Source organism: Haliaeetus leucocephalus, unplaced genomic scaffold, assembly GCF_000737465.1.
Source record: "Haliaeetus leucocephalus isolate CR32 unplaced genomic scaffold, Haliaeetus_leucocephalus-4.0 Scaffold830, whole genome shotgun sequence".
NCBI lineage: Eukaryota > Metazoa > Chordata > Aves > Accipitriformes > Accipitridae > Haliaeetus > Haliaeetus leucocephalus.
In genome coordinates this window covers 3,562,786-3,588,323 of record NW_010973266.1, presented here as the reverse complement: position 1 = coordinate 3,588,323, position 25,538 = coordinate 3,562,786, and the positions used below count along the sequence as shown (strand labels likewise).

Genomic DNA, 25,538 nt, shown 5'->3' with positions numbered 1-25,538 from the left:
ATGAAAGGGACTTTCACCCTATTGAGGGCTCCAAGATGCTAAGGGAAGGCGGGGGCGGGGGGGAGCGTCTGGTGGATGGTTAATATAAAACTCTACATTTTCTGTTTATTGAAATAGCAATCTCGCTCAATAATATCCGCTATTTATATCGTGCATAAACTATCGCACAAAACTTTACAAACTTAACACACTGTATCACTTAAGCTAAAAATGAAATGGGCCGTTTTCTGGGATGAATCCCAATTGCTTAACACTTCCCAGTATGCCCAAGCGTTTCAGGCAGGAAATGAATACTAGTATATCTAGTTGAAACTAGGGCACTGATTCAGCGCAGACAGAGAAAAGAATTTCCCCTACTCAATCCCCAACACAAAGTTTTTATTGGTGGTCCCAACTCCAGGAATTTCTCAAGCCTGTAGCCTCTATGTAAGATCCAGCAAGTCCCTAGAACCAGGATATACCTACCGACATTTCTACAAAACTTCATAAATGAAATTATCAGATTGATCGATTGGTTAAACACAGGTATGGGGCTGGCTGAGAAGAGGGGAACATGTCTTCTGCCGTGAGGACCTCCTCTTGCACAAGACAAGGTGAGAGGGATGACTTTAAGCTGCTTTTGCTCACCCAGTGAAGCAACCCAGCCCTACTAGCACAGTCAACAGAAATTCAACCGAGTACCAGACGAGGTGACACACTCCCTTTCCTAATAGCTTCGATGCAAAAATTACACTATTTCCGAATTAAATAAATGCAGAAGAGTTATTAAATAATAGAGCATATTTGAACTAATTAGCCCTCACAGTGGCCTTACAAGGCAGGGGTATAGGTATAATAAAAAGCAAAAGAAATAACAGATTGTTTACTAGGCTATTAAATTAATGACTACCAGGTTACTAATTAAAGGCTCAAGGAGCAGATCTCCCAGAGAATTTTATCGAGGATTAGTGCAGTTTCTCACACCGCTGAGGCTGTCTGTGCCAAGCTACATTCCCAGCTGATGACACAGCCTTAACAGCATGCACAGCTCTGCCTCTTATATTTGATACTCATGAGTCATAAAAATATGGAGAGGACTATAAATTCTGTTTATGCCTCTCTCTCTTAAGATATGTAAAACAACTATGTAAAAGAGCTACGAAAGCTGTCCTCTTGGTCTTCAAAGACTTGTTTAAGCAGCGTTGTATGATTCCCCTTAATACAATTGTCTGGAAGTCTAAACTTTGGTAATTATTTCAAATGAAAAAGAACAGCAGGAGGCTCTGTTGAAGGGAATATAAACAATTATCACTTGCACGAAGGCTATGCCAGTTATGAAATAAACTTGAATGGGTTTGCTCTTGAAAACACTGAGCACTAAATTAATTATCTGACATAGCAGGCCTCTCAGCTGTACTCCATGCATCAAATCCTATCTTAGAGTCACGCGAGAACGCCGAGAGGTGCAGCAAAGAGGGGAAATGTGAACCGCCACCGAGATCTTGTTAAATTGGGGTCTTTCTAATGGCTGCACCAATAACTTCACAATAATACTGAAGCTGGCGTGCACACCCTGGCTCCGGATGATAGACTGGACTATGATAGACTGTGCCTATTCTGCCAGTTTGCAAGAGAAATGCAGTAATGCAAGAGCATAAAGATAGCATCAAATGGGTAAGGCTCATCCCCGCCTGGCAGCTTCGAATATGTTCTTGAATCTCCAGCATTAGCCCTGTGACTTTTTAATAAATTTAAAGTTATTTCTTGTTCCTCCCAATGAATTTTGTTCTGATAGCAAAAATCCCTATTTCAGTAGCTATTGAATTGGGCCTTACATTGAAGGCATGAAAAAAAATGCAAAAAGTTGAAAAGAATCACTGTAATATCTGATACATTTGATAAATCTGGAGAACCATAAAGATAACTAACAACTGTCAGAGCACACAGTACTTTTACAGATAGTGGAGAACTTCACATTGAGATTCAAGCAATCAGTGTCCAGAATGACATACAGATAATCAAGATTCTGATGTTTGTTTATGAACGCAATCCATAACACAATACTTCATGAATGAGGCGGGCAGAAATGCAAAAGCTACTTCTTTGCAAGCTCAGTGAGATGCAATGCATGCTAAGCAGTAGAAAATGGTAATCTTCTGCCACTTTACATGCAGAATCTTTTGAGCTGTGACAAGCGTAGAGTTAAAAACCAGAAGAAATATGGTCTAAGTATATATTTATAGCTGGCCTTCATCTTTATCTTTGCATTTCATTGCTAAAGTTTATATTCAAAGTATAACATAACACCAAGAAAGAAAAAAAGAGTGTGCTACATGAAAAGGAACTGTCTTCTCATCTTTCTTTTCTCCTTTTTTTGAAAACACTTCTTTAAGATTTCGATTTGCAAACCTGATTTATACCAGCCCAGCCAAAGGAAGGAAACTGATTCACACTACCTCAGAATCTGGCCTTGAAATCTTAAACTTGGTGCAGCAGTTTTAATGTTTTCTGAATCCAGCCCCCCCCCTCCCCCCAGGGGAAACAAATTTCTGATTTATTTGGATTTAAAAGTCATCGGTGTTGGAGTCATAGGTGTTCTTAATCAGGGAACCCTCTGCAGGTCTGCCCACCACGGGCATCTTTCTTTTCCTTCGGTTGTCTCTAACCCCAACAGCAACAGATCCGAATCTGCTGGTGTGTGGAAAGCCATCCAGCATCTGCCACCAAACAAGAGCTCTAACTCTCAGCAAGGTGGGGCAGTGGTTGCTTTTCCAATATACTTTTTATATATTGAGGTCGGTGGCAGTACTTTAAAAGAGTCAGGTGAGACTCACTATGATTCACATGGATTAAGGGTCTAACCCATTGACAGGTATATTGTCTACATTTACTTTCTCATGGTTAATTATTTTTAAGAAGTTACACAGCAAGATTGGCTCCTTGTCCTCCATACATCACCCAAATTTAATGTTAAAAACCAAAATTCTCTGCACCATTTGAAAGCAATTTGGACTTGCAAACTCAAAGCAACCTGAAGCATTTCGGGGCTTTCCAGCTTCTCATGTGGCTCTTGGGAAACCGTGCTGAGCCCCATGCTGCCTGGCTACAGGTCCTTCAATACCTGCCCAGGTTCAGCTACATTCAAATTTGTCTTTACGAATGGCAATCGTGGCCTGACTGGAGCATACACCTATGTATGGAGCAGTTTAATGTTGCACTCAGATGGATACAGAGATCGGAATTACAAAAGTATGTGCATCAGCATCAAAAGAGGCAAAGCATCACCCAGTAGGAAGAGTTGCACCTAACTTGCTCGTACGCTTTTAGAAACCAAAGAGGATTAAATCTTTCAAAGCACTTGATCAGCCTCACGTTTCTATCTGAGTCCTTGCAGGTGCCATGGCATGGCATTATAGATGCCAGCACAGCCAGGACTAGAGAAAAACCCCACACCTGAGTGACAGATGCCACAATCTGAGGACTCTGTGTTTACTTGCATAATTGATCATATCATGTATGCACAAAACGCTTTCAATTTCCCAGAAACTTAATGCATTTTAAGACCTGGACTAAACCCTGGGTACCAAGCCAACTTCATTAATGAGCGTGTCACTCCGGGAGAATGAATGTCAGCTTAGCGCAATGCCACGCTGGGATCCCCCCCAGCATTCCCGCTATGTCCTGTCTGCCCTGGATGGTCTCTGGCAGGCAGCGTTTCCCCACAGTTACAACCTTTTCAGCGTAGAAATGGAGCCAAGAAACCCTTAATGCCCATGTGAAATGCTTCCTGCCTAGCGCTTGTCTCTCCAAGAGAAGGCACGTGCTTCAGGCTCCGGTCTAACACGACCAACGTTACCTGACCTACAGCTCCTGCGATGCAGGGATCTGGCACACATTAACCAGTGTGTGTCCCTAACAGGGTGTGAGGATAAAAGCTGAAGCCAAACAGATGGTCTTCTAAAAATCTTCCCTAAAGTGTTCTGTGTACTAAAACATCACTTACCCAACTCTCATCAAACTTGGCTTGATTTGCAAGTCTCAAGCCAAGTTTGAAGAAAAATATTTAGCTGGAAACATGCGGGGAAAAGAGTCTTTTTCCTGCACTTGAATAATATAAAAATGAAACAATTTTGTTCAAGCCTTAGAAAAAAATCTAAGAAAAATAGAACCCAACCCTCTTGGGTTTAAACCAAGCACTGGTGAAAAAAATCGACACAGAATGCAAAGTGATGAACAAATGAAAAAGAGAAGTGGAAGGAGAACCGGAGCTGTAATGTATAATGACCTATCAACACATTCTATAATGCCCACAAAATTTCAGCGAAGACAGAAACCCCATCTGCACCAAATATGGGCAGCTATTGTTTGAAAGCACAGAGCAACGTTGCACAACACTTCAGGGTCCTGATTTCGCTGTCACACACCCACAAATACAGTTACTCATCAGTAGTCCTGACTAGCAACAGCCGGGTACTCAAAATAGTAGCCACTAATTCTAGCAGCATTTTCAGGATTAGCAACAGAATATTATACGCAGTTAATAAAAGAATGTAACTGGGCACCATTGAAATATTCCAACTGAAAATGATCTAAGTTTTCTGAACGCAACAAAGGATGCCAGGAGAAATGTTAACAAATACTAAGTCAATGATCAGCATCGTACAGTTGCAAAAACACACATGCATTTCCATAGTAACGTCTCTTAAGTATACATATTTTATTTTTTACATGTGCTTCACTATATAAAGTGTTCGCATAAGCATACGCACCTTTTTAAACAAGAAAGAAGCAACAGCATTTCTGAAATCATATTACCACAATGAGATCCTGGTCTTAGTCTCTTATAGCTTTGACCTGGGGTGGGGAGAAAATTGATCTGTCCGGTAAATGATAGGTTCTCTCCAGAAACAAAACCCTACATTTATACTTAGGGAAACCCAAATTCTTTAAATATAATTTGATTACATGTCTGATTTTAAAATTGGATTTTTCTTACCATTTATTTGACTGTCATTCTTAGGAAGTACATAAATCATTAGATGTCCTGGAAAAAGTACACCCTAACTGTATTAAAGTAAAACCAGGTTAAAGTTAAGTAACTTTTTTATTTTTTTCTTCTCAGTAAATGTAATTTTATTGCTGCTGAAATAGCAGGCCTGTGTGTTTGTGCCACCAGACAGTGTGACTAGTTTCAGCTTTTTTGCTTCTGCTCTGCACAATGTACTGCATAGACAGCCCTCAACAAGAAAGTCATTAGCTTAATAATAATTCCTGACAGATTCTGAACGAGATATTCCAACAGATACTGCAGTGACTCCTGGGGTAGATAAAAGGACAGCTTTATCTTCAGGATGGAAAAGAAAGAGTAGGCTGCACTAAATGACTAGCAGGGTTTCTCAGGGACTAATTGTTAAGCAGGAGTATTTACGATCAATGGATTGGAGAATGGGACTATCATTGTGAGGCAATTATCTATACACAAATAACTTTAATACTTTGGCATTTTTATAACCACCATATTATTTATTTTACTATGTATTCTATTGCAATACCATTCCCCTGGTTACAAGTACACAGTACTTCATACTTTTTTTTACTTCATATAAAATTAAAATAAAACAGAGGAACACTTGGAAATGAGTTGAAGAAAAATAGGTCCTATTTAACCGTCAAATACAACAGTATTTAACTTTTGTGCTTTTGATCAATATTTATGTGACAAGCTATTCATTACTCTTCTCCTCTACCAGTTTAATGCTGTTGTTCTTCCCACAGCCTGATCTGCACTTTTGTGTATTTAATTTATAACAGTTTCCATGGAAAAGAAGTATTCAAAGAAAAGAAGTGCTGATACAGCACGTGGATCTTTCTACCAAACCACAAATCTTTTCTAATGTTCATCTTAAACTGAAAGCAATTCTGGGAAACAAATTAATGATATAAATCACATTATCATTACTCACATAAAGATACTCTGTTGTAAGTCTTTCAGAAAGCTACAGTGAGTAGCTAGAAGAACTCTATATGGAGAATGCCTGTTTCTAATTAAATGATCTAAAAATAGAGTTGCACATACATCTAGGACAAAGCCATCTGTGTTATCTCTCTAAGATAAGCCATTATACACCCACAATGATATCCCTTTCATCACTGCAGATATTCAAACCTAGAACTGGCCCTTCTTTCCCATTTGGGAAGGGAAAAAGAAAAAGGAAGGAAAATTTTAATCCAGACAATGTGTTTTTTTTAAGTCAGATCCCTTGTTTTGAAATCTCTTTTCACACCTACTTCTGTCAATCAGCAGCATGGTTCAAAAATGTGTCCTGCAAACGGTGGCAGTAGTCAAGTAGGATTTCTCCATGAAACACTTTCCAATGCAGTAAATAAAGCTGTTTCTAATGGGTTGTCTGGGCTGTTTGCATTGTTTGTGTGTGATGTTTTTTGCTTGGTTGTGTGTTTTTTTAAACTATTTAAAAATTTAACTTTTTTCTCCTCATTCTGACAATTAAAAGAACAATACAAAAAGTAAGCTGGAACAAAACAGGACCTGAGTTAAAAAGGTTGGGTAAGAGATTCCCATGATATCTTTGGTGATAAACGACAACAACCTGTCTTCATACTTCAAGCAGGAGACCAAGGAGACAGAAAACAGCCCTTTTCTCCTAAAACCAGCTACCTGTATTATCAGCCAATGTCTGAGGGAAAAAAAAGAGGAAAGCTTATCAGAGCCTGTCAAGAGGGAGTAACAATCCCAGTTTAGTCAGAGCCAGTGACAGATTATCCCCTTGTTAGGCAAAAGGAAAGCAAAGTGTGAAGGGAGACTTGCCCTCAATTGCATTTGGGGGCCATCTCCCATGATGGGCTCCAGGTAATGCCTCAGGCTGCAGTCAACAAAACAACATTAATTACACTTTTCCTTAAAGTTCTTGCTGTCAGACTGTGTTTAATCAAACAAATGTGCTTGTTATACTTGCCTCTCCCTCAGTTTTGGGGCTGTTTTGCTGTTGAGTGTGATACAATCTCAAGCAATGGATGTTAGCCTCTTTAAAAAAAAATATTTCACTTCAAGCTTCCATTTATGCCATCAGAAATAAGAATGTCACTTTACAGTAGAAAGGTATTCATTTCAAGCAAAGACTTTATCCATTTTCTTAAATTAGGTAAGTAACAATTTTAGACAGCAGACTGTACAAAAATACAAAAAAAACCCACTGTGCATTTACTTTCCTGTAACGCCTTCCAATTGTTACACATCTTACAATAAAATAATAGGCAAAATGAAGACTAACCTTTGAATAAATGCCATTTACTGGTCTCCACTGTTCTCCATTCAAAAGGAAGGGAACTGTTATCTCATAATCTTTTGACTGGTCCTTTGGCATCTGCTGTCTCGAGGACTCCACTTTGCTGTCCACATTCTCGCCTAGGGACAGGGAGAAGCACTTCGTGTTAGTCGGGAACAGCATCTGACAACGCGAACCTTGTTATTTAAGGGACCTGGCAGCATATTTCAAAAGGAAATAGTTCAGGAAAAGAATTAAACATTAAACCATTGTGGGATTGTACTGTCGGTGTCAAAACCTACACAAATTTCTAAGAGAGCTGGGGTTCTGGGAGAGAAGTGTCGAGGTGATTTCCACTGTTGATTACATGGTGCATTTCTGTAGCAGCAGAAGACAAAGGCTGCATATAAGGAGTAGAGATACCAGGATGGAAAGCTAAAGAGTTGGGATGCAAGACTTAAATAAAAAAAATTTGGAGAGGTATCGGCACCGCTATTTAAAGTGTTAAATTAATAACCATACTAGAGTTTGGATTTTGTTTTCCACTGAAGATGATAACGGGGGGAATGCAGTAGGTGGCTATCTTTTCAGTGTCATCATTAAGAGGGTAAGCAAGCTGCAGGGATTTAAAAGAGATAATATTTTATCAGGACTATTTTTCCATAATTAAGGTAAGAAATTAGCCTTGATCATTCCACTCCCCAATCCCTCTTCTCCCCATCGCTCTTCCCAGATACAGTCGCACTGGATCAGATTCAAATCAGAGGTGGTAGGAGGGGGGGACAGTGCCCCCGGGAGTGTTACGGGAGCCCTGCTCTCCCTGAGCAAACCCTGCAGCTGCATGACACGGGCTCCCTAAGGGCAGGGAGTGACCCCAGATTTTCCCTTATGTCCTTCCCATTTCTGTGATGGGGTCAGCTGGTCCTCACGCTTTGCTAGTTGGAGTCACAGCATAGTCATGTAGCAACCCTGTCTGGGGTTCCTGAAAGCTCCAGGTTTATTGTACGCAACAGATTTACCATGTTTAATCCTCGGTATTTTGTTATCCCCCAAACACTCAATGCACCATCTTACTCTGCTAAACACAGGTATGTACGGTTGTACTCCATTTTAACTAGTCTGAACTGTGTACAACAAAAACCTGAATATTTACGTAGCAGCCTCAGCATTTCTATACGGACATGCAACAAGGTCACAAAGTACCGAGAACCCCATAACATCAAGGATGCACATTCTCATTAGTGAGAAAAAAAAAAAAGTCTGGAAGAGAATATAAACTCTCATTGAAATAATGCTCTACTCCCACACAGTCAGATGACTTCAATTCATACTACAATGTCAAAAAGCTACTTGCATGCAACATTTATCAAGTGTTTTTCCTCTCACTAAACATACTAATGGTATTGCACCTGTCAAAGCGGAGTCCTAAAACCCAGTATCATAGTACAAGAGCTGGAAATGGTATTGAGAATAAATCTTAAAGAGAAGATAGGGATGGCTCCAGGTGCCGTGGGACAGCCAAAATGCCAGTGGGATTCGCCACACTCTGGACCTACCATCACACTGAACTTTCTGGTGCACTGGGACCCCACGAGGATGACACCTGCGTCTTCGCTGCTGCTGCTCTAGAGACGTGTCCATCCATTAAGATGGAGAAAGTCCAGCGTTACCTTTCTTCCTCCTTCTCCCCATTGCCTTTGTGCTAGGAGGTGCAGAGGGAAGGCGACGGGGCAGTGTTTTAGCACCTAAACCATGGCTCAGGGCTGAACTACGTGTGGGAGTGGGAGAAGAGTGGTAGGGTCAGACCTGCCCACACCGCCCAGTGCTCGGTACTGCCATCCCAGCAACCTGACCTACCCTCTTTGGTCACTTAACACGCTCTGAGGACCAAGAGGTACGTTTTGAGCAAAATGACCCCAATTTAGTCACCGTTAGAATGAATTTAAAAACATCTGTGCAGTCATTACGGTTAAGCCGACATGAGAGGAAGACAAGTTCAGTATTTTCCAGTGTGCTTTTAAAAATATGACACTTTCCCTAAGACACCAAAAAAAGACCAAGATAAAATGGTAAAGTATATTGGGGAGAGGAAAGTTGCCTGTTATATGTGTGTTCCTGTAGAGAAAGGGTTCTCAACCCACCTTCAGCGCAGCCCAAGCCCAAGCGCCAGAGGTCTGGGAGGACGCAGTGGCAGCCCTTGAAAGGGATGCTCCAAATCCTGCACACGATTGGGTTCACCCCTGCGGAGGCGTATGAGATACCATCTCATCTGCCTAGGAGGGTCTAGACAGAACCTCACAGCTCTTTATTCTGATTATCAGGCATGAAGCTCCCTGCACAGAACAGAAATTTATGAAGCATATCTCAGAGAAATGAGAAAAGTTTGGCTCTAGCCCTGATTTTTTTTTTCTTGGCTCACTAGAGCAGTCTCAGCTATATGAATTAAATGACTCAGGCCCTTCTATTATTTTCTAGGATTTGCATTCCTTAAGTTTCATGAGATGTAAGTTTTAAGAAAGCCTATGAGCGTACTTTTCCTCCCACAGATGCATTGTCTACATCTCTTCCACACAGTCTTACACCATGGAGCTGCAGCTAGATATCAGGAAACATCAAAGTCATTCTGGTATTCCTACATGTGCAAGTTGCCTTTCTTATTAATTCTGAAAAGCATTAACATCACAACATTACCCAAAACAGAAGAAAAAGGGGAGGAGGAGGGATCAGCATTTGTGCGCAGATGTGTTATTCCCTCATTACATGGCATGGTACAGAAAGTGCAACTACTATAAAAATATCATGGGAAAAGGGAACAATATCTACACAAAGTGCAGATCAGTTTTGCCATTCCTACTTCTGTTCCATCACGACAAAGTGATGCTTGCTGTGCATAACAAAGCAAGGTTACAATGAGCAAATTTAATCTTACACACATGCTTATTTATCTGCACACTGAAAATGCATATTGTGCAGAAGTGTTGATAGTCTGGAGACAGACATCAAGACAGGTTTATAGGCAGCAGTTATATCTTTATTGGAAAAGATAATTTATTTAGGGGAAACAAAACAGACAAGCTTTAGGGTTTGCAAACTCTTCTGAAGCCATAGTATTTATAAAACACAAGATCAATTTCTGTCTAGTTGCTTTCCTTCAGCCAAATATTTTGCTGCTTATCTGAATGTTTTTATTTAAATTATTGGGTGTGATAAAAATCACAGCTTCCTGCAGAAGGCAGAGAAAGCACTGCAAGCCAGTCACGGGGCCTCATGCTGAGGAGCACTTGGGCACATGCTTAATGTTATGCACTTGCTTAACTCCCAACTGTCCTCAGTGTGATATATGCACATCACAGTTTCTTTTGTAAATCAAATAATGACGTTTTTTCTGATTTAACGTCATTATATTTACATCCTGTGTATATTTCTGAAAGACTACAAAATGAAGAAACCTGTATAACTGGCAGGTAAACTCTAGATAAGTCTTTAAATATAAAAGCAGGGGGAAGATAAAAAGGTAAATCCTTTAAATAGGATTCTGCAGCTGATTGCAAAGCTTCAAAGAACACATTGCAGAAAATAAGGGATCACAGCCAACGAAGAGCAACCCACACGTCTCCATCTGAGATGGGAAAGATGTTGGCATCTAAAGGGCCACTGACCCTCACCGAACAATGGGACGCAGACATAAGAGACATGGGTAGAGGAAGACTCTAAGTCAGGAGAAAAAAAACCAACACAAAACCCATAAGAGATTCAGGCCAAAAAACCATAGGTATAGAAACTGAAGTTGAAGTGTGCAGGGAACTTTATAAAAATGGGACAAACAGATGTGCAGCCCCAGAGCAGCCCTGAGTCTGAGCAGCGGTGTGGGCTTCTGGGTACGTATAAAGGCTGCTGGCAACCTCAGAGAGCCTTCGGCACGCACGGCCCTCACCTCGGACAAAGTCGGAAACACCGCAGAATTTACCCCAGTGAGGGATACTTCACCCAGTCTCTCGCACAATGGCTGAACCAAACGCGGTCCCAGTTTTCTTCTGCTGGTTTCGGGCCACCTATCTCTGAGCGTAAGCCCAGCCCTCCCAAAGAGCATCCGAGGGGCACCGCGAGAGGAACGCGACGGGATGGGACTGGACATCTGCCCTAATGAAGGGTTTCCATCACCTTGATCACATCCAGCGAGCTCCCAGTGCTGCAGTTCTTCATGTGCGTAGACGTGCTGGTATTTCCTCTCTGCCACTCTTCATCTCCTTTACCCATTTTCATTATGATTTCTTTGAAGCTGGAACCATTAGAGTTGTTTGCATTACATTAATAATGAGGCCTCTTCTCTACGGGGACTCTTGGTATTACAGCAATATAAATAGTGTAATAATTGAAATCAGAGAATTTAAATTTTGGTAACGTGTCATGAGAGGGGAAGAAAATCAGGCCATCTGTATTACCAGAAACTTTTATTAGACCCAGGTTTCCTATCTTTTGTGTCACATGCACCTACTTACTCACCTACTTATTTTCCATTTCAGTGAAATTCTGTCCAGTTCTTCCTGACGCAAGCTCGCCTCCCACTTTTTCACATGAAAAACTTCACAGTTGTGTCTATCTGTTTTCTATTTTCAGCCTGCACTGAAGGTAATGCTTTTGATCCACAAGCAGCCCACAAGCTGATGTAGCGCCCTTTATTCTTTTTTTTTTTTTTTCAGTAATATAAAAGATACTTTGTACAAATGGTGAGATGAGTAGATGTTATCTGTCAGTGACTTTTGTGCGGCTTAAATATTTTTCATCTGCCATGTACTTCTACAACTTTTCTTCTTTGCACAGTATCATACAAGGACTTGTTGGCAAGGAAGTTAAAAATAATTCTCATCTTTTTGCTTTGTATTTCGGTTCCTCCAAGCTCTGTGCAAAATAAACTCCAAGCATGCAACGTGACATCTTTGTTTAACGGCTGCTGCCTCCTGAAGAAGCCCAGACACACTTCAGATTTGCATTTACTTAAAATTAATAAGCTTTTAGCCAGGCAGTGCAATTTATTTGTCCTTATGATAAACAAAAAGGTGAATGCTCTCAATACTGAGTGGATCTGGATAAAATAGGCTGAAGTGGAAGGAAAAAAAAGAAAATGACCCCCCAGCTGCACACCCCTGCTGTCCTGCTAGTGCTGGTTTTGCTCCCCTGGCACGGCACAGGAGAGAGGAGTCAGACCTGGGGGAGTTTTATAAATACCATCCATCTCTGAACGTACAGATTTACAACAAAGCCAACGCATGATGCTGTGCTTCCTTCCCATTGTGGATGTGCGCCTTCTGGGAGTCCCATCCGCACATCTTGTCCCACATGTGGGACATGATTAACATGATTCTTTTAGGGTCCCGAGGCACCCAAGGGCTCTTACAGCCCCAGCACCCCACTAAAGCCCAGTCCAGGGCCGATGGCCCCAGCCCCAGCGATGCTGTGGGATGCCCATCTCCAGCCCCGACACAGCCCTCTCCCCGGCACATCGCGCCCAGACACCCTTCACGTCACCCGCTGCAGTTACTGCCGAGTTATGAAAATAACACTAGCGGCGGACTAAAAAAGGCTAAATTAAATTAAATTATATTGTCATTATGTTACCTTTCATATTACAAATGGGCTCGAAATTGTAAGTCACAGCCTATCTACTTTTCCCTCTGCAACAAAACACGAATGCACCAGAATAATCTTAGGATAGAAAAGAATAATAGAACTGAGTAATCTTCCTGCAAACTGAAAACAGCTAACGGCACTGCTCAGTATCGCAGGGCTTTGGCAACGCCGTGGAAGACAGAAAGGGCGTACTTTATCCATTTCCCTCCTTGTTGTCTTCAGCTTCCTCAGCTTAATTCACAGTCAGTGGGATCCACGATTCGGACGGGTCATTTGGATGGTTCCTTCCTATGGAGGAAGGGCAATATACGTGCCTGCATCCAGCACTCACTGGACCATCGGCAATTAGTTTTGCTGCCAGACAGCTTCCCCATAGCCCAGGATACCTTGGCTCTGCTCTGTGCCACCAGCCCTAGCAAGCTGGGCAGGAATCCCAATAGAACCGGCAGGGATGCCCATCAGATGGGAAAGAGCTTTATCCCCCTCGTCGGTCACTTTTCTCTCATGTCTTAGTCGGGACAATTCTTTTATCACCTCCAGACTCAAAGTAGAAAGTTTTAATCCAAAATGATCAAGCTTACACACTGAGAGAGGAGGACCAAGCATTTGCCCCTTCAAGATGGGGGTGAACTCAGGAAATTTAAGAAGGGGGTGAAACTGGGTAAGGAGTAGAGACTACCCACCAAGCACATCGCTAACCAACCAGGTAAAGGAAGGTTTCCATCAAAGTTCAGTAAGAAAATGTATTAGGATCAGTCTTAGTATTTCTGTCAGCAACCTTTACTCGATGTGCCCAAGTGTCCTCCTGAAATCCAGTGCTCCAAGTTAGGAGACGATGTCTGCACGGAGAAGGACAGGAATATTACAAAAGAATCCAATAACTTGCAGGCTGGAGCAAAGGGCTGAAACCAAGTAGTACAGAATGGAGGGTCGTACCCTTAGGGACTAGTAAGTTTTCTGCTCTAAGCAGCAATCTTCAAAGGCAAACGACACCAGAAAGACCCATACATGCTATTCAGTGTAACATTGATGTCACATGAAGCAAAGACAGTCCTGGAACAATGAGTCAAAAGAGGTTTTTCCAGTGAATATCAGATATTAAAGTTACTCCTGAGAGTAAGCGATAGAAGCACATCTGGAATACCGCGGGCATTTCTCCTCACCTACATTCATGAAAGATTAATTCAGCCTGGAGCTGGTGGACTGGAAAGGCTGCCAGGGTGAGCAGGGAAGTGGAAAGACTGAAATACAAGAAAGGAACTAGAAGAATTATTTTGCATAATCTAGAAAACCAAAGATGACAGGACCCACGGTTGTCCTTTAGCTTTATATACCTCTTGGTATTTATCTTGCCAGTGCTGATATATTTATAGGTGGAAAGAATATAAAGTGGCTGTACATAGAGTTAGATAGGATTGCAGTATAGAACTTCTGAGCAAAGAGGATCGCATCCAGCTCTTGTGCATCAAGGGAAAAAAAAATTAAACATCAACTTGCTTTAAATGGAAATTGTTAACATTAGGACTCAGATTATATCATGCCAAAAAAAAAAAAAAAAAAAAAGTGTCAACTATCCAACTATCTGGCCAAGGAGTGGGGACGTGTTCTTCCAGTCCTCTATTTCACTCCATCTTCTAGCAAAAGCCAAAACATTACCCAAGCTAAACATTATCCAGGCAGAGATCTTGCTGAAACCACCTTCTAGAATGGTACCCATTCTATTTGACAGGAAAAATAGTAAACTGCCACTTATTAACACAACAAAAAAGCAAAATATAATAATATCTGATAAGAAATATGAAAATGCTGCAAAATAAAGCAGTACACAACTTCCAGTGCATAATGGTTAAAGAAAGAAAGCCCAGTAACTTGCATAGGGTCAAATAAGCAATAGCTTGCCTTAAAGTCAACCATCCATCCATCTTAAATTTTACACTAACCACCAGCTGAAAACACAGACACCCTCTCAAAAGAAGGGACAAAAATCAGAAACTCCACCACACTGATAAGGTACATCCCATTATCCCACTGACAGCATTTACACAGCTTTAAAAAAGCACATAACATGCCAGAATCTGCCCTCATCTGTGTGTAAGCACAAAAGTCTGGGCAAGATTTGACTGTGCATAAAATAAAAATCTTATCTCCTGCAGTAAAGTTTTTATTAGTTCAAAATCATAAATTATTTTTCCAACTAACCTTTGCACATCTAAGCAGTACATTGAGTCTTTCTACAAAATCTAGTAAAGTTAGTCCTTTCATGGCCTGCCTGGAAAATAATTCTTTAAAAAAAAAAAAAAAAAAAAAAGGCAAGCCACCTAACTAAACACAAAGTTTTACTTGTTTCTCACTCCTCCCCCATTCCCAAAACCAAGACCTCAGGCATTTAAGCACAAGTAACTTTTGGAAAGCAACAAATTCCATGGATCTTCTTGGGCTCGAATCTTGTCTTTTCCTTCACATTGCAAAATTACTACTCATGTACAAAATTTTTAAAACATCAAAAGTCAGCAAAGGTCTTTGATGAGCCTGAGGACAGGCAGCAGCAAGACCACGCATTTCTGAATTTAATTTTCTGTTCTTTCTGCTTCTAATGGAAAAAGATCCTTTCTCCAGCTTGACAGGTCTGTCAACTTTGAACTGATCTGTGTACGACTTTGCAGCGCGTCCACTTGATCTTTCACACTAAGCAGCTTCACGAGCCCTGACTGCTCGGATGAGAAATAGGAGTTTGAGACACACTGATCCCCCTTAACTAAACAGCATCAAAAACACGCTTTTTAATATTTCAGTTTTATAATTCTAAGAACTATCTCCTGTCATCACTTGTTCTTGCATGAGTTATTCCCTTCCTAAATCCAATTCTGCTGATGAAATAATCTGCGACAGGAAACAGCCCTCCCACCCCTCCCCCACAAAATCCCATAAACTCCATGGAAAAAGTCATGTGTTCAACATTTTAATATGGACACGGGAGTGAAAGCTTAAATTTGAAGGTAACTTGCTGTTCTTCTCCACCAAAGGCTCTGCGGTCAGTGTCACTGCGCGACCAGCTGAACAAACTAATGACACATTTTAAGGCGAAAAATAGAGAGAGAGAGGGAAAAAAAGAAAAATAAAATGTTCATTGTGGACCATACCCCCTAAGCAGTTGGATCATCTTAATCTTCAAGCTTCTGTAATACAACTGTTGGAAGGCTCTAAGTCTGCGCACAATAAAGTGCTTTATTCAGGGAACCATATGACTCCATCAGTCATTCAAGCACATGTTTGGCACAGATTGAAAGTGAAAAGCATAGCTAAGTCAAATATTTCAAAACTGAACTTGTCTTTCTAACACACATGGTTTATATATTGGTGTAATATCTATATAACTTTTCAGTTCTCATATACGGTAATGTCATGGCTAAAGTACAAAATGATGTCTGCTGCACTAGGCAGCATCGCGCTTCTTGGGAGTTAACACATGCCAAAAAGCCATTTACTAGAAAATTAAAAGGGAACTATCACACTTGACAGGTCCTCAAGAAAACTGTAAAAATAGCTTTTGTTCATTCTAATTCTTGAGTATCTATTTCCCGAATCAGGATGGTACACCGTTCTTTGCTAGAGAGCTGCGCTGTAACAAATCCAGGACAGCCAGTTCCTTCCTCATCACGCGCCCGAGATCGGTCCCCTCTGTTTGCAGATGAAATATTGCTTATCGTACAGAGTTACTCCTGCTGATGCAAATGCGATTAAAGCAATCTTGGGAGAGCACAGCGTGATTAAAGCATAAGTAATGTGAGAAGGATTTGGGCTCTCATTATACAAAATACATATTGAAATGCACTCAAGGAAAGAAGCCAGTATATCTCAATATCCTCCCTGTTCTCGAGAACAAAATGTGACAAGTGGAGTTTTGAGAACAACATTTGCCATTGACTGCAGGAGGGGGCAGGGAAACTGCAGAACATTTCAAATAGTGAAAACCAAGCTTTATTACGTGTATAGAATATATACATATACTATAGTTGGGAAACAGCTGTCCGGCCTCATTTGTGATGTTGTTATGTTTGACTGAAGAATTACTATTCAGGGCCAGTCCAAAGACAACGTTGTCTTTTTTTCCTAGAAGAGAACATTTCAAAATATGAGAGAGAGAAAGCTGTGAAGCATTGAACCGGAGGGCATTTCGGCACACCAGGTCATGGGTACGTATTGAGAGGTTCCCCCCCACGGAAGAGCTCAGTGCTTGGAGTTCACGGAAGAGGGCGAGTTGTAAATGCAAGATTCAAACCCAAAGTAGCTTTGAAAAGTAAATGACATAAGGGCTTTGGAGAACTTCTGTCCTCTTGCAGCAGAACCTGTTTGAAGCTTGCTTCTTTTCCAAGTCATGATGCACACCATATACAACGACTGCACCAATGTTTCTCGTGAAAACTAGCAGGACAGGACTAATAACAGGTGAAAAATACCAAGGGTTTCACAATGCCTTTCCCACAGGTATTTCCAGGATGCCATAGTGAAGGATGTCTCATCTTAACCCAGCATCACCCCAGCATCGTCCTAGCATAGGCACTACTGGGGCACATCTGGTTCTTTCTAAACAGCTGCTCCTTCCCCAAAGGATCCCAGTCCCAGAGATTCTCATGTGGATTATAAACTCAGCCTCACACCCGCCAGCATCAGCAAGGCAGCACCTAACAAAAACACTTACTCAGGAAGAGAAAAAGTAACCTGTGCTTTACAAGCACAGACACAACTAATCCATAGAGCTCCAATGTCAAAGAAAAAAGTACAGAATATATTCACTTTTCAGCAATGAGTCCACATAAGTAAACTGACATCCAGATCCAGAGTTCGTCTCCAGCTCTGCTCCTCAAACCCTTGAGAAAGGCCGCTTTCCACTGAACAAAATTCAAAATTACTCCCCAAAATACAATTTCCTCTTGGTCTTTTAAAAGGTACAGTACAATCCTTTTCTCCAATGATTTACTAGCCTCCCTCACTGAGTACAAGGAACCTTTAGCATAGCTGTATTGAGGGATGTTCCTTCCCATATACAATCATCGGTGAAAAAAAACTATTGAGTGGGAGTTTGAGTTGTGCTCGTCACATGCACACAAATCCTTCGTTCAGATGTTCTCTGGGAAATCACACCGAAAACCCAGCAAATCCAGCTGAAGCAAATTTCAGTATTAATTTAGGTAAACGTGCATGGGAAATGATTTGTAGTTCTTTCCCAAGCCTAGCAAATGATCTACTGGGCTGGGGAGTTAATCATCCATCATGCTTTTTTGTTTGTATGGGGAATACCTGCTACTCGCATTACACAACAGCAGAAAAAGAAAAATTAACTGCACCTGTACTAACATAAGCTGTCACTGAAGTTTGCCTTCCTATTTTTTGAAACGTGAATGAACAGAAAACTTAGAGTTACTTAATGTTCTTGAAGACACCTATCCTGCTCAGGTTTATGTGTGTGACCTTACAACAAATGTCACCATAAGCACTGGATCGGTCCATAACTCCTGACTTTCACAGGCTTCTTCAGGAGATAAGCTACAGGAGCAATGAACATTTATTTTTATTGTTTCCTCAGGGCAAGATATCTCCCTGGGTCACTAAGACAGCTTTGCTCATCTAGCGTCTGATCCTGTCAAGCAGATTTTAAATGAATAGCACAGAACATCAGCACCAGGTTGTACCGATCCCAGCTGAGGATCAGACCCACAGACAAGGAACGTACACGACACAAAATAAATAGACAAGCTCCTTCTTTCTAAAGTGTGAAGATTTCTTCTGCAATGACCCTGCCCTTTCCCCTCAGCCACAAGTGTTCACCCAAAGTGTATCTTCAGTGGGGTGCATTTTCCTCACTTAAGAGGCAATAGATGAAGAAATAAATACTCTTTCACTTGGAATGCTTACCTCATGCTTTAAAAACCCTGTCAAAATGCAAGAGCGGTTTTTAACCTGGATACAGTTTTATGCCTTCCAATTCAAAAAGGAACGTGAATCAGAAGTGAGATGCTGTATCCTTCCCTAGAAGCTGCAGAGGCCACATTTTATTCTCAGCTGTGGCTCTGTCACTGCAGTGCTCTCAATGGCAGAAAAGGGATGCAATATAGACTTAAATAACCTGGACTGAATAGTTCTCCTCCTCACGTCTTCTAATCCTTGAAGCAACAGAGGATCTTTAGCACACTACCATCGCTGCACACAGACAGTGCTGCTGAATAAAGATATTGGGGATGCTCAGCTCCACGCACGCTCAGGCCCATATGCTCACCTTATTAATTGTAGCATTATGACAAAGTCCAGGGTTTTTATTTTTTTAATTTTTTTTCTTTACATGCCTATATCAAAATGAAATCCCGTAAACACTTGGATTTGGTGGTTTATATTCTAATGTATTCCTTCAAAGGTAAGCAGTCACACATGAGGTTTATTTCTCTTGCTTGATCAGCTGTTTTCAGAATTAGAACACATTAAATAGAAGTAAGAAAACAGCGAAATTTCACCATTGTCAGAAGAAGGTTTTTCACTTAATGCATATGACATGTACTATTAGACTAAATTTACAGGGACTGACAAAATTCCTCTTAACAAACGTCTCAAAATAAACTAGTTAAAGATTCTTTTGTGCCAAATTCTGCATCCAGCTTTTTATGTCTTGCTGTTTATCATCCAGCATGGTTAACAGGTCATGAAACATTTCATTTCTTGCCTTATTAGATCATATATTTTGGACAAGAAAGAATGTGTTCATCTAATCAACGGTTTCATCATGTTGACCTTGTGAATGCACGATCCCCCCCCCCAAATCTAACCAAATATTTGTCATCCTAGCTCCAAGTCATGGAAAGCAGCAAACTAATTTATATGGGGTGTAAAAAATTAATGAAACAACATGAAGTGTTTCAGCAGAGGAGTCAGCATTTCTGATTAGATGATGCAGTTCATCAAGTCACGTTCTTGTCACCGATGCCGACATCACACTCGATATCAACGTAGTCTCACCCTCTTACGTGACACTAAAAAGAGAAGGGTCAACATCCTGGAGCAGGGCTCTCCTAAGAAACAACACCTTTTCTCAGTTAGTGTGACCCTTTTATCAAAAAGGTAAAAATTTAGTACAATTGAAGCACTTTGCTCTGTGTTAGCCAGAAACAAAAGGGATTGTCCTTTCGGACTGCACCGTCCTATCAAGAATCAACTGCAACCCTCTAACAGACTTACTCAAGGCGTGGATTATTAATTTAGTTTGTCATAGATTTGCCCTGGAGACTCAGCAGGGCCTAGGAGAAGCCTCTGCAAGTGTGATTAAGGCCTTTAGTGCCATAAAGTTTTGGAGATGATGTGCTTTTGTCCTACGAGTGATCGGAAGATCTGCTTGAAATGCATGTACAATGTGCATGCAACAGGAAGAACAAAATCTGAGATGATGTGGAGTACACCACAAGAACTTGTAGAGGAAAAAAAGCCATCAGAAAAAAAGGATTAAATAAAAAATCCCTCCAATACGACTAGCATGAAGGGCCTGGCATCCCTAGCAGGACTGGATGCTGCGTGAGATACGGAGCTGAGGAGAGCCTGCTGGTGTAGCAGAGCCTGGCTGTATAAACGTAACAGGATTTCGGACCTATTTGCAAACACCCTAGAACTGTCGCTTCTTGGTTTACAACAATTCTCAGAGCGAAAGTCGACAGAAAACCCACCTCGTCAGCCCTCAGACACGCAGTCTCCAAAAGTCAGGTTCTCGGACGGGAGGTTTGGCAGCACCCTCCGCGGAAGCTGGGTTAAAACACCCTGGACACACGCGTGGGGGTTTGCTCCTCCATCCCGCGCCGGCCGTATCCTGCTGCCTGCTTGGCAAACGCAGCTTGCTGCTCGCCATTCGCATGCAACACCGCAGCCCCAGAGCGCAAACGGTGCTGCCCAAAAGGATGCACGCGAATGCTAATTGCCCAGCTGGACTCCTCGGGTGATTTGCACTGGCAGCGTGAGACGTGTTAGAAACGTAGGGACCGCCGGTGATAAATCTGTCAGGATTAGGATGTGCGAGGTCTGAACAAGGCCGGTGGAGGACCAAAAAAGCCTTTGCGTGAATTCAGCCTTTTAAAAAACAGAATTTCAAGATCAATAGCAGCGGTAGCAGCTGACAGCCTCAGTGGAAGTAACAGATAAACACAGCCCTGAGCCGCTGCAGTCACTCCCGTGTCACCAGAAAAGTGCCACCGGGGCAGCCTCTGCGCCGCAAGCAGGATGAAAAGCCGCCCAAAACGTAGCCTGTCAATCATTAGTTCAAGGATGCTCTTTGTGGCTGGCTGGCGACCTTTCCAAAAATCTCAAGGAAAGCAAGACATGAGATGCCCGACAAAACACCAGCGAGCAACCCGGCAGCTCCCCAGCGAGTGGGAGAGTTAATGATGCGAATGTGATTTGAAGAGTGGGCAAAATATCCTCAGCTGGTGGATTTTGGCATGGATCTGTGGAGCCCCATGGACAGTGACAGCTCATGCCAGGCTATCTGCAGGGGACCTGATAGGGATAATCGTCAGACAAGAAGGTGATTATGCACAGACCGTAAATATCTGCCACAAACGCTGGAACAGTTTGAAAGAAGACAATATTTGAAAGTGAGCTCTAAAACACGGAATGCGTTGGAGAGATCGGGTTTAAAGCGAGAGACAAGGAACCATTTCTTCTTCTGTAATTTATCTCCATTACAGCCAATGCAGTTGCAATCAGTAACAAAACTAAAATCTGACAGAAAAGTTATTTTAATAGAAGGTACAGAATTTTCAACAGCAATTTTAGGATTTTGGTTTTTTCTGCTGCTCTTCTAGCTAACACCTAATATCCAAAAGAGATTTAAGAGTTTCTACACACACACTAATTTGGAGTTTACCTTTATACACCATCACTTTCATTGTCTGCCCTGCAGATACAGGAAGGCCTTGACTCTGCAAAAAGCTTATACAGATATAGACTTTAAGGCATTTGACTAAATCTGTAAGATCAGAGCTTATCCTACTAGATATTATCCTCCACCAGCATAGGAAAGCTCATTTTGCTCCATTGAGGCTGCTACTTCAGCTAGTTTTCCTTTTTGTCCGTGAGGTCCTTAGCCAGCAACCAAGAGCTAGCAACACTGGAAATGGGAAAAGGCAATTGTAAAACCATAAAAATTGGGAAGGAAACTAAAAGTGAGTGGCAAGGCTGCTTTTAAGTTGTCTAGCTCATAACCTGATAATTTCTGTTTAACATCAGAGTTGTTACTAGGGCAGTCCCACATTATGCATGCCTCTTGCCACGTTTCAAAACCGGTTTTCAGGGCATATCATAACTTGAACTCCTGTCTTAATCACTAAGCATGTGTTTATGTAAAAACTAGGATGTCCTGGCAGCACCTCAAATCACTAACACCGGGCCCAGAGCAGTCGCAGCAGTAAAGCCAGCTGAGGTAGAAGTTGCAAAGCTTCAAAACGCCCAGTTGAGACACGTGCCAGCACAGCTAAGAGGACTTTTCGTCACCGAGCAGCTTTGCTGGGTCTAGAAGCACGCGGCTGTAACTTTCAGCACCTCTGCGACCAAGAAAGCAGCACATGCTCTGGCAAAGCTAAAGCTGTTCTCTACTTCCACAGGAAAAAAAAATGGAATTAAAGGAGAGGATGCTCGCTGAGCACACTGGCTGCAGATGCAAAAGAGCAAGTTGTACGCGCATTATGGAAAGGGGTAGGAAAGATGTAGCAAAGCGAACCCAAAATCCAGCTGAGCTGCGAGCAAGCACCGCTGTTGCTCAAGCTTAGACATCTGAAGACGGGCACCACAATGATGAGCAGCGGACGCAAACTTTACAAAGAGCTTAGTCCCTCAGTGCAAACGTAACCTCAGAGCTTCAGCTTGGCTCTTAGGGAATCCCCAAACACAGGTAATGGGATTTCCACCCCCACATACCATTCCGCTTTCTCATCTCTCTGCTAGATCTAACCCACCTACAGTCTGCCCTCTTATTTTATTGTAGGGACAACTACTTCGAGGTATGTTCATTTCTTCATTTCTGTCGTACGTGAATGCCTGAAGCATCTTATCTCAAATTTTCCTGGATGCGGACTCACGTTTACCCTCTCCTAGCACACCTCCAAGATGTGGAGGGACCTGGCCAGCCCCGGTGGCTCCCACCCTCAGAGGAGGGGGACGTGCTGCCTCCACCCAAACCAGCCCACCCTCCACCCACGCAAAGGGAACAGCCACCAGGGAACTGGGGACCTAGTTCTCTTCACCTACCTAAGAATTTCTGCAGCTTTGGTCCCCACTATGCCGATTTGGTGTAAATACAAACGTTGACAAAGAGAAATTAAGACCCCCTCGCAAAGGCAAAGCAAAGCTTTGACTCCTGTTAATTCATTAGCATAAATCCTAGGTGCTCAATTAAATGCAACAGCTTGCTCTGTCTACCCTAGGATTTCAACGTGCTGGCTAACATGATAAAGTATATCTCTATCTTTCTCTTAGCAAGTCCAGAGCCAAAGTCCCAGTGAAAGTTGCTGTGCATAAATTTGGAGCCAAGCAAACATTTACAAAGTTTAAAGTTACAATGAAAAAAAAAACAAAACCTCAAGACAAGAGTTTGTAGTAACACATAGGGACACGCGTACTCTTCAGCGCCGTTACATATATTTACACAGGAGAATCTCCCTCCCTCTCTCACATAAAATATGCACTGTCAGCTCCCGCTTAATGAAGAGGACAGGGCCTGGGCCCTCCAGTGATTCCTGAATAAGCCCCAGCCTTGCTGTACAAAGAGACAAATCACTTTTTCTAGGCTGTTCCCCCATCTGTAACATGGAGAGCACAGAGCCAGTACCGCAAAACATCTCTAAAACTGAAGCCACCGATCCCTGACTTGCCTTCCCTTTGAATGAACGTAGCGGCGACTCAACTTTTACCCAGCAGGAACGCTTTTACCATCAGTATTTGGCTTTTTTCAGGCAATTTTTTCCCAGCTGAAAACAAGAGTCCAAACTCTGAGAATCGTCTCAAACCCTGAATTCAGCCTCAGCCCGCGGAGGGGGGGGTGTTTTTTAGGGGATATCTGCTCCCCCCCCCGCAGCGGGGACCCCCCCGGGGCACGGACACGAGTGGGGTTGGGGTTGGGGGGGGAGGGTCCGGGGGCTGCAAACCTGAGTTTTTTTCCGGGAAAGCCTTGGAAATCCTCACTCCGCGCAGAGGAGCGGGAGTTACGCGGTCCCAGCCCGGTGCCGGGACGCCGAGCTTCCCCCCCCCCGCAACCGCGGAGCGAAGCGGGGACGGGGGGGGCGGAAGAAACGCGGCGGGGGGCGCAAAGTCAGCGGCGGGGGGGGAAGCGGGGGCCGCTGCTGGGTGCGCTGACTTGGTTAAAAAAAAAAGCGTTTCTCTGCTGCTAGCGCCCTTAAAATGGAGCGTGGGGTGAGGAAGTAGTGCAGGAAAAAAAATGAAATTAAATTTAAAAAAGAAAAAAGCAGCTCTTTTTAGATCTCGCTAACTTACCTTGAGCTCTGGGGGATGCTAAGAAGAGCCAGCTGAGGCTCAGCAGCAGCATGGAAATCTGGGCTGGGGGGTGCGGAGGAGGGAAGCGCTGCTGCTCTGCATGGAGACGCTTTGACATCTTAGCCCAGACTGAGGGAGACAAACTTTCATCAGCTGGGGCTGGAGAGCAGCACCATAATATACAGTTACAGAGAGGAGCGAGCTGGGACTCAGGATGTGAGAGATTTCCTGCATGCAGTTAACTCCAAAACCCCTCCTGCTCCTCCTGCATGAGCTGCTGATGAGTTGGGCTTTGCTTTCCTAGGGGGAAAAAAAAAAAAAAAAAAAAAAGTTTTTTTTTTTCTTAAAGAGGTTTGGGTTGGTGGTGGGGGTTGTTTTTGGGTGGTTTTTTTTTGGTTTTTGGGTTTTTTTTCCTTTTTTTGGCAAGGAAAATTCCGTTGACCGTTGCAATAAACGAGCAGCCCGTCCGTGCTGGCTTGCGCTCACCGCGCTCCTTTACCGTGGAACAAATGAGCCCCGCGTGTGCCTGCCGCCCGCCGCCGCGCAGGCAGCGCCGAGCACCGCGCAGGGATGGAGGGGGGCGGGGGGGGGGCGCTGGAGCCCCCCCCCCCCCCCCTCCTCTGCCAAGGTTTCCCCCATTTTTTGCTGCACACGCAGCCCTGGCTGCTGCCTCTGGAAAGTCATCTGCGTACGTTAGAGCTTGGGGAGTATTTATTGGTTTCATAATTATTTCGGAGTTGTTTCTGGTGCCTCCGACTTATTTTATATTGTTGGGTAGGTTTTTTTTTTTAAGAAAAAAATAAAAAAAAAAAACACAACACACCCACAGAGTTGCCAGATGCATTTTTTAAAATCTTCCTCATTCAAATTATTATTACTGACTGTCTGGGAGAATAACCAAATACAGATCATCTATTCCTTAACCTACCACTGAAATACATACAATGCCTACATGTTGCACAGAATGCTGCAGAGCAGTAGAAAGAAAGAACCTGATCCTGTAGATCCTCATGGACTTATATCGTGCGGTTTTATTTTTAATTTATTAAGATTCTTCCCAAATTTCACCATTTGGATATCGACACTTAATTCTGCAAACTGGCCCCATGTTCTTTGTGCATGAAACAGTTG

General features: G+C 42.6%; 1 protein-coding gene across 2 annotated transcripts in view; it reads right to left on the bottom strand.

Annotated features, from left to right (window-relative positions):
• The window catches only part of ADAM12 (ADAM metallopeptidase domain 12), a 185,293-nt gene extending 160,768 nt beyond the window's left edge, over window positions 1-24,525 (bottom strand). For both annotated transcript variants that reach the window (XM_010581959.1, XM_010581960.1), the window contains exons 1-2: window positions 24,408-24,525; window positions 7,269-7,402 (exon numbers count right to left, since the gene is read on the bottom strand). In XM_010581959.1, the coding sequence (XP_010580261.1) occupies window positions 7,269-7,402; window positions 24,408-24,525 (252 nt within the window). The remainder of the gene's footprint in view (window positions 1-7,268; window positions 7,403-24,407) is intronic.
• Window positions 24,526-25,538: the final 1,013 nt, after the last annotated feature.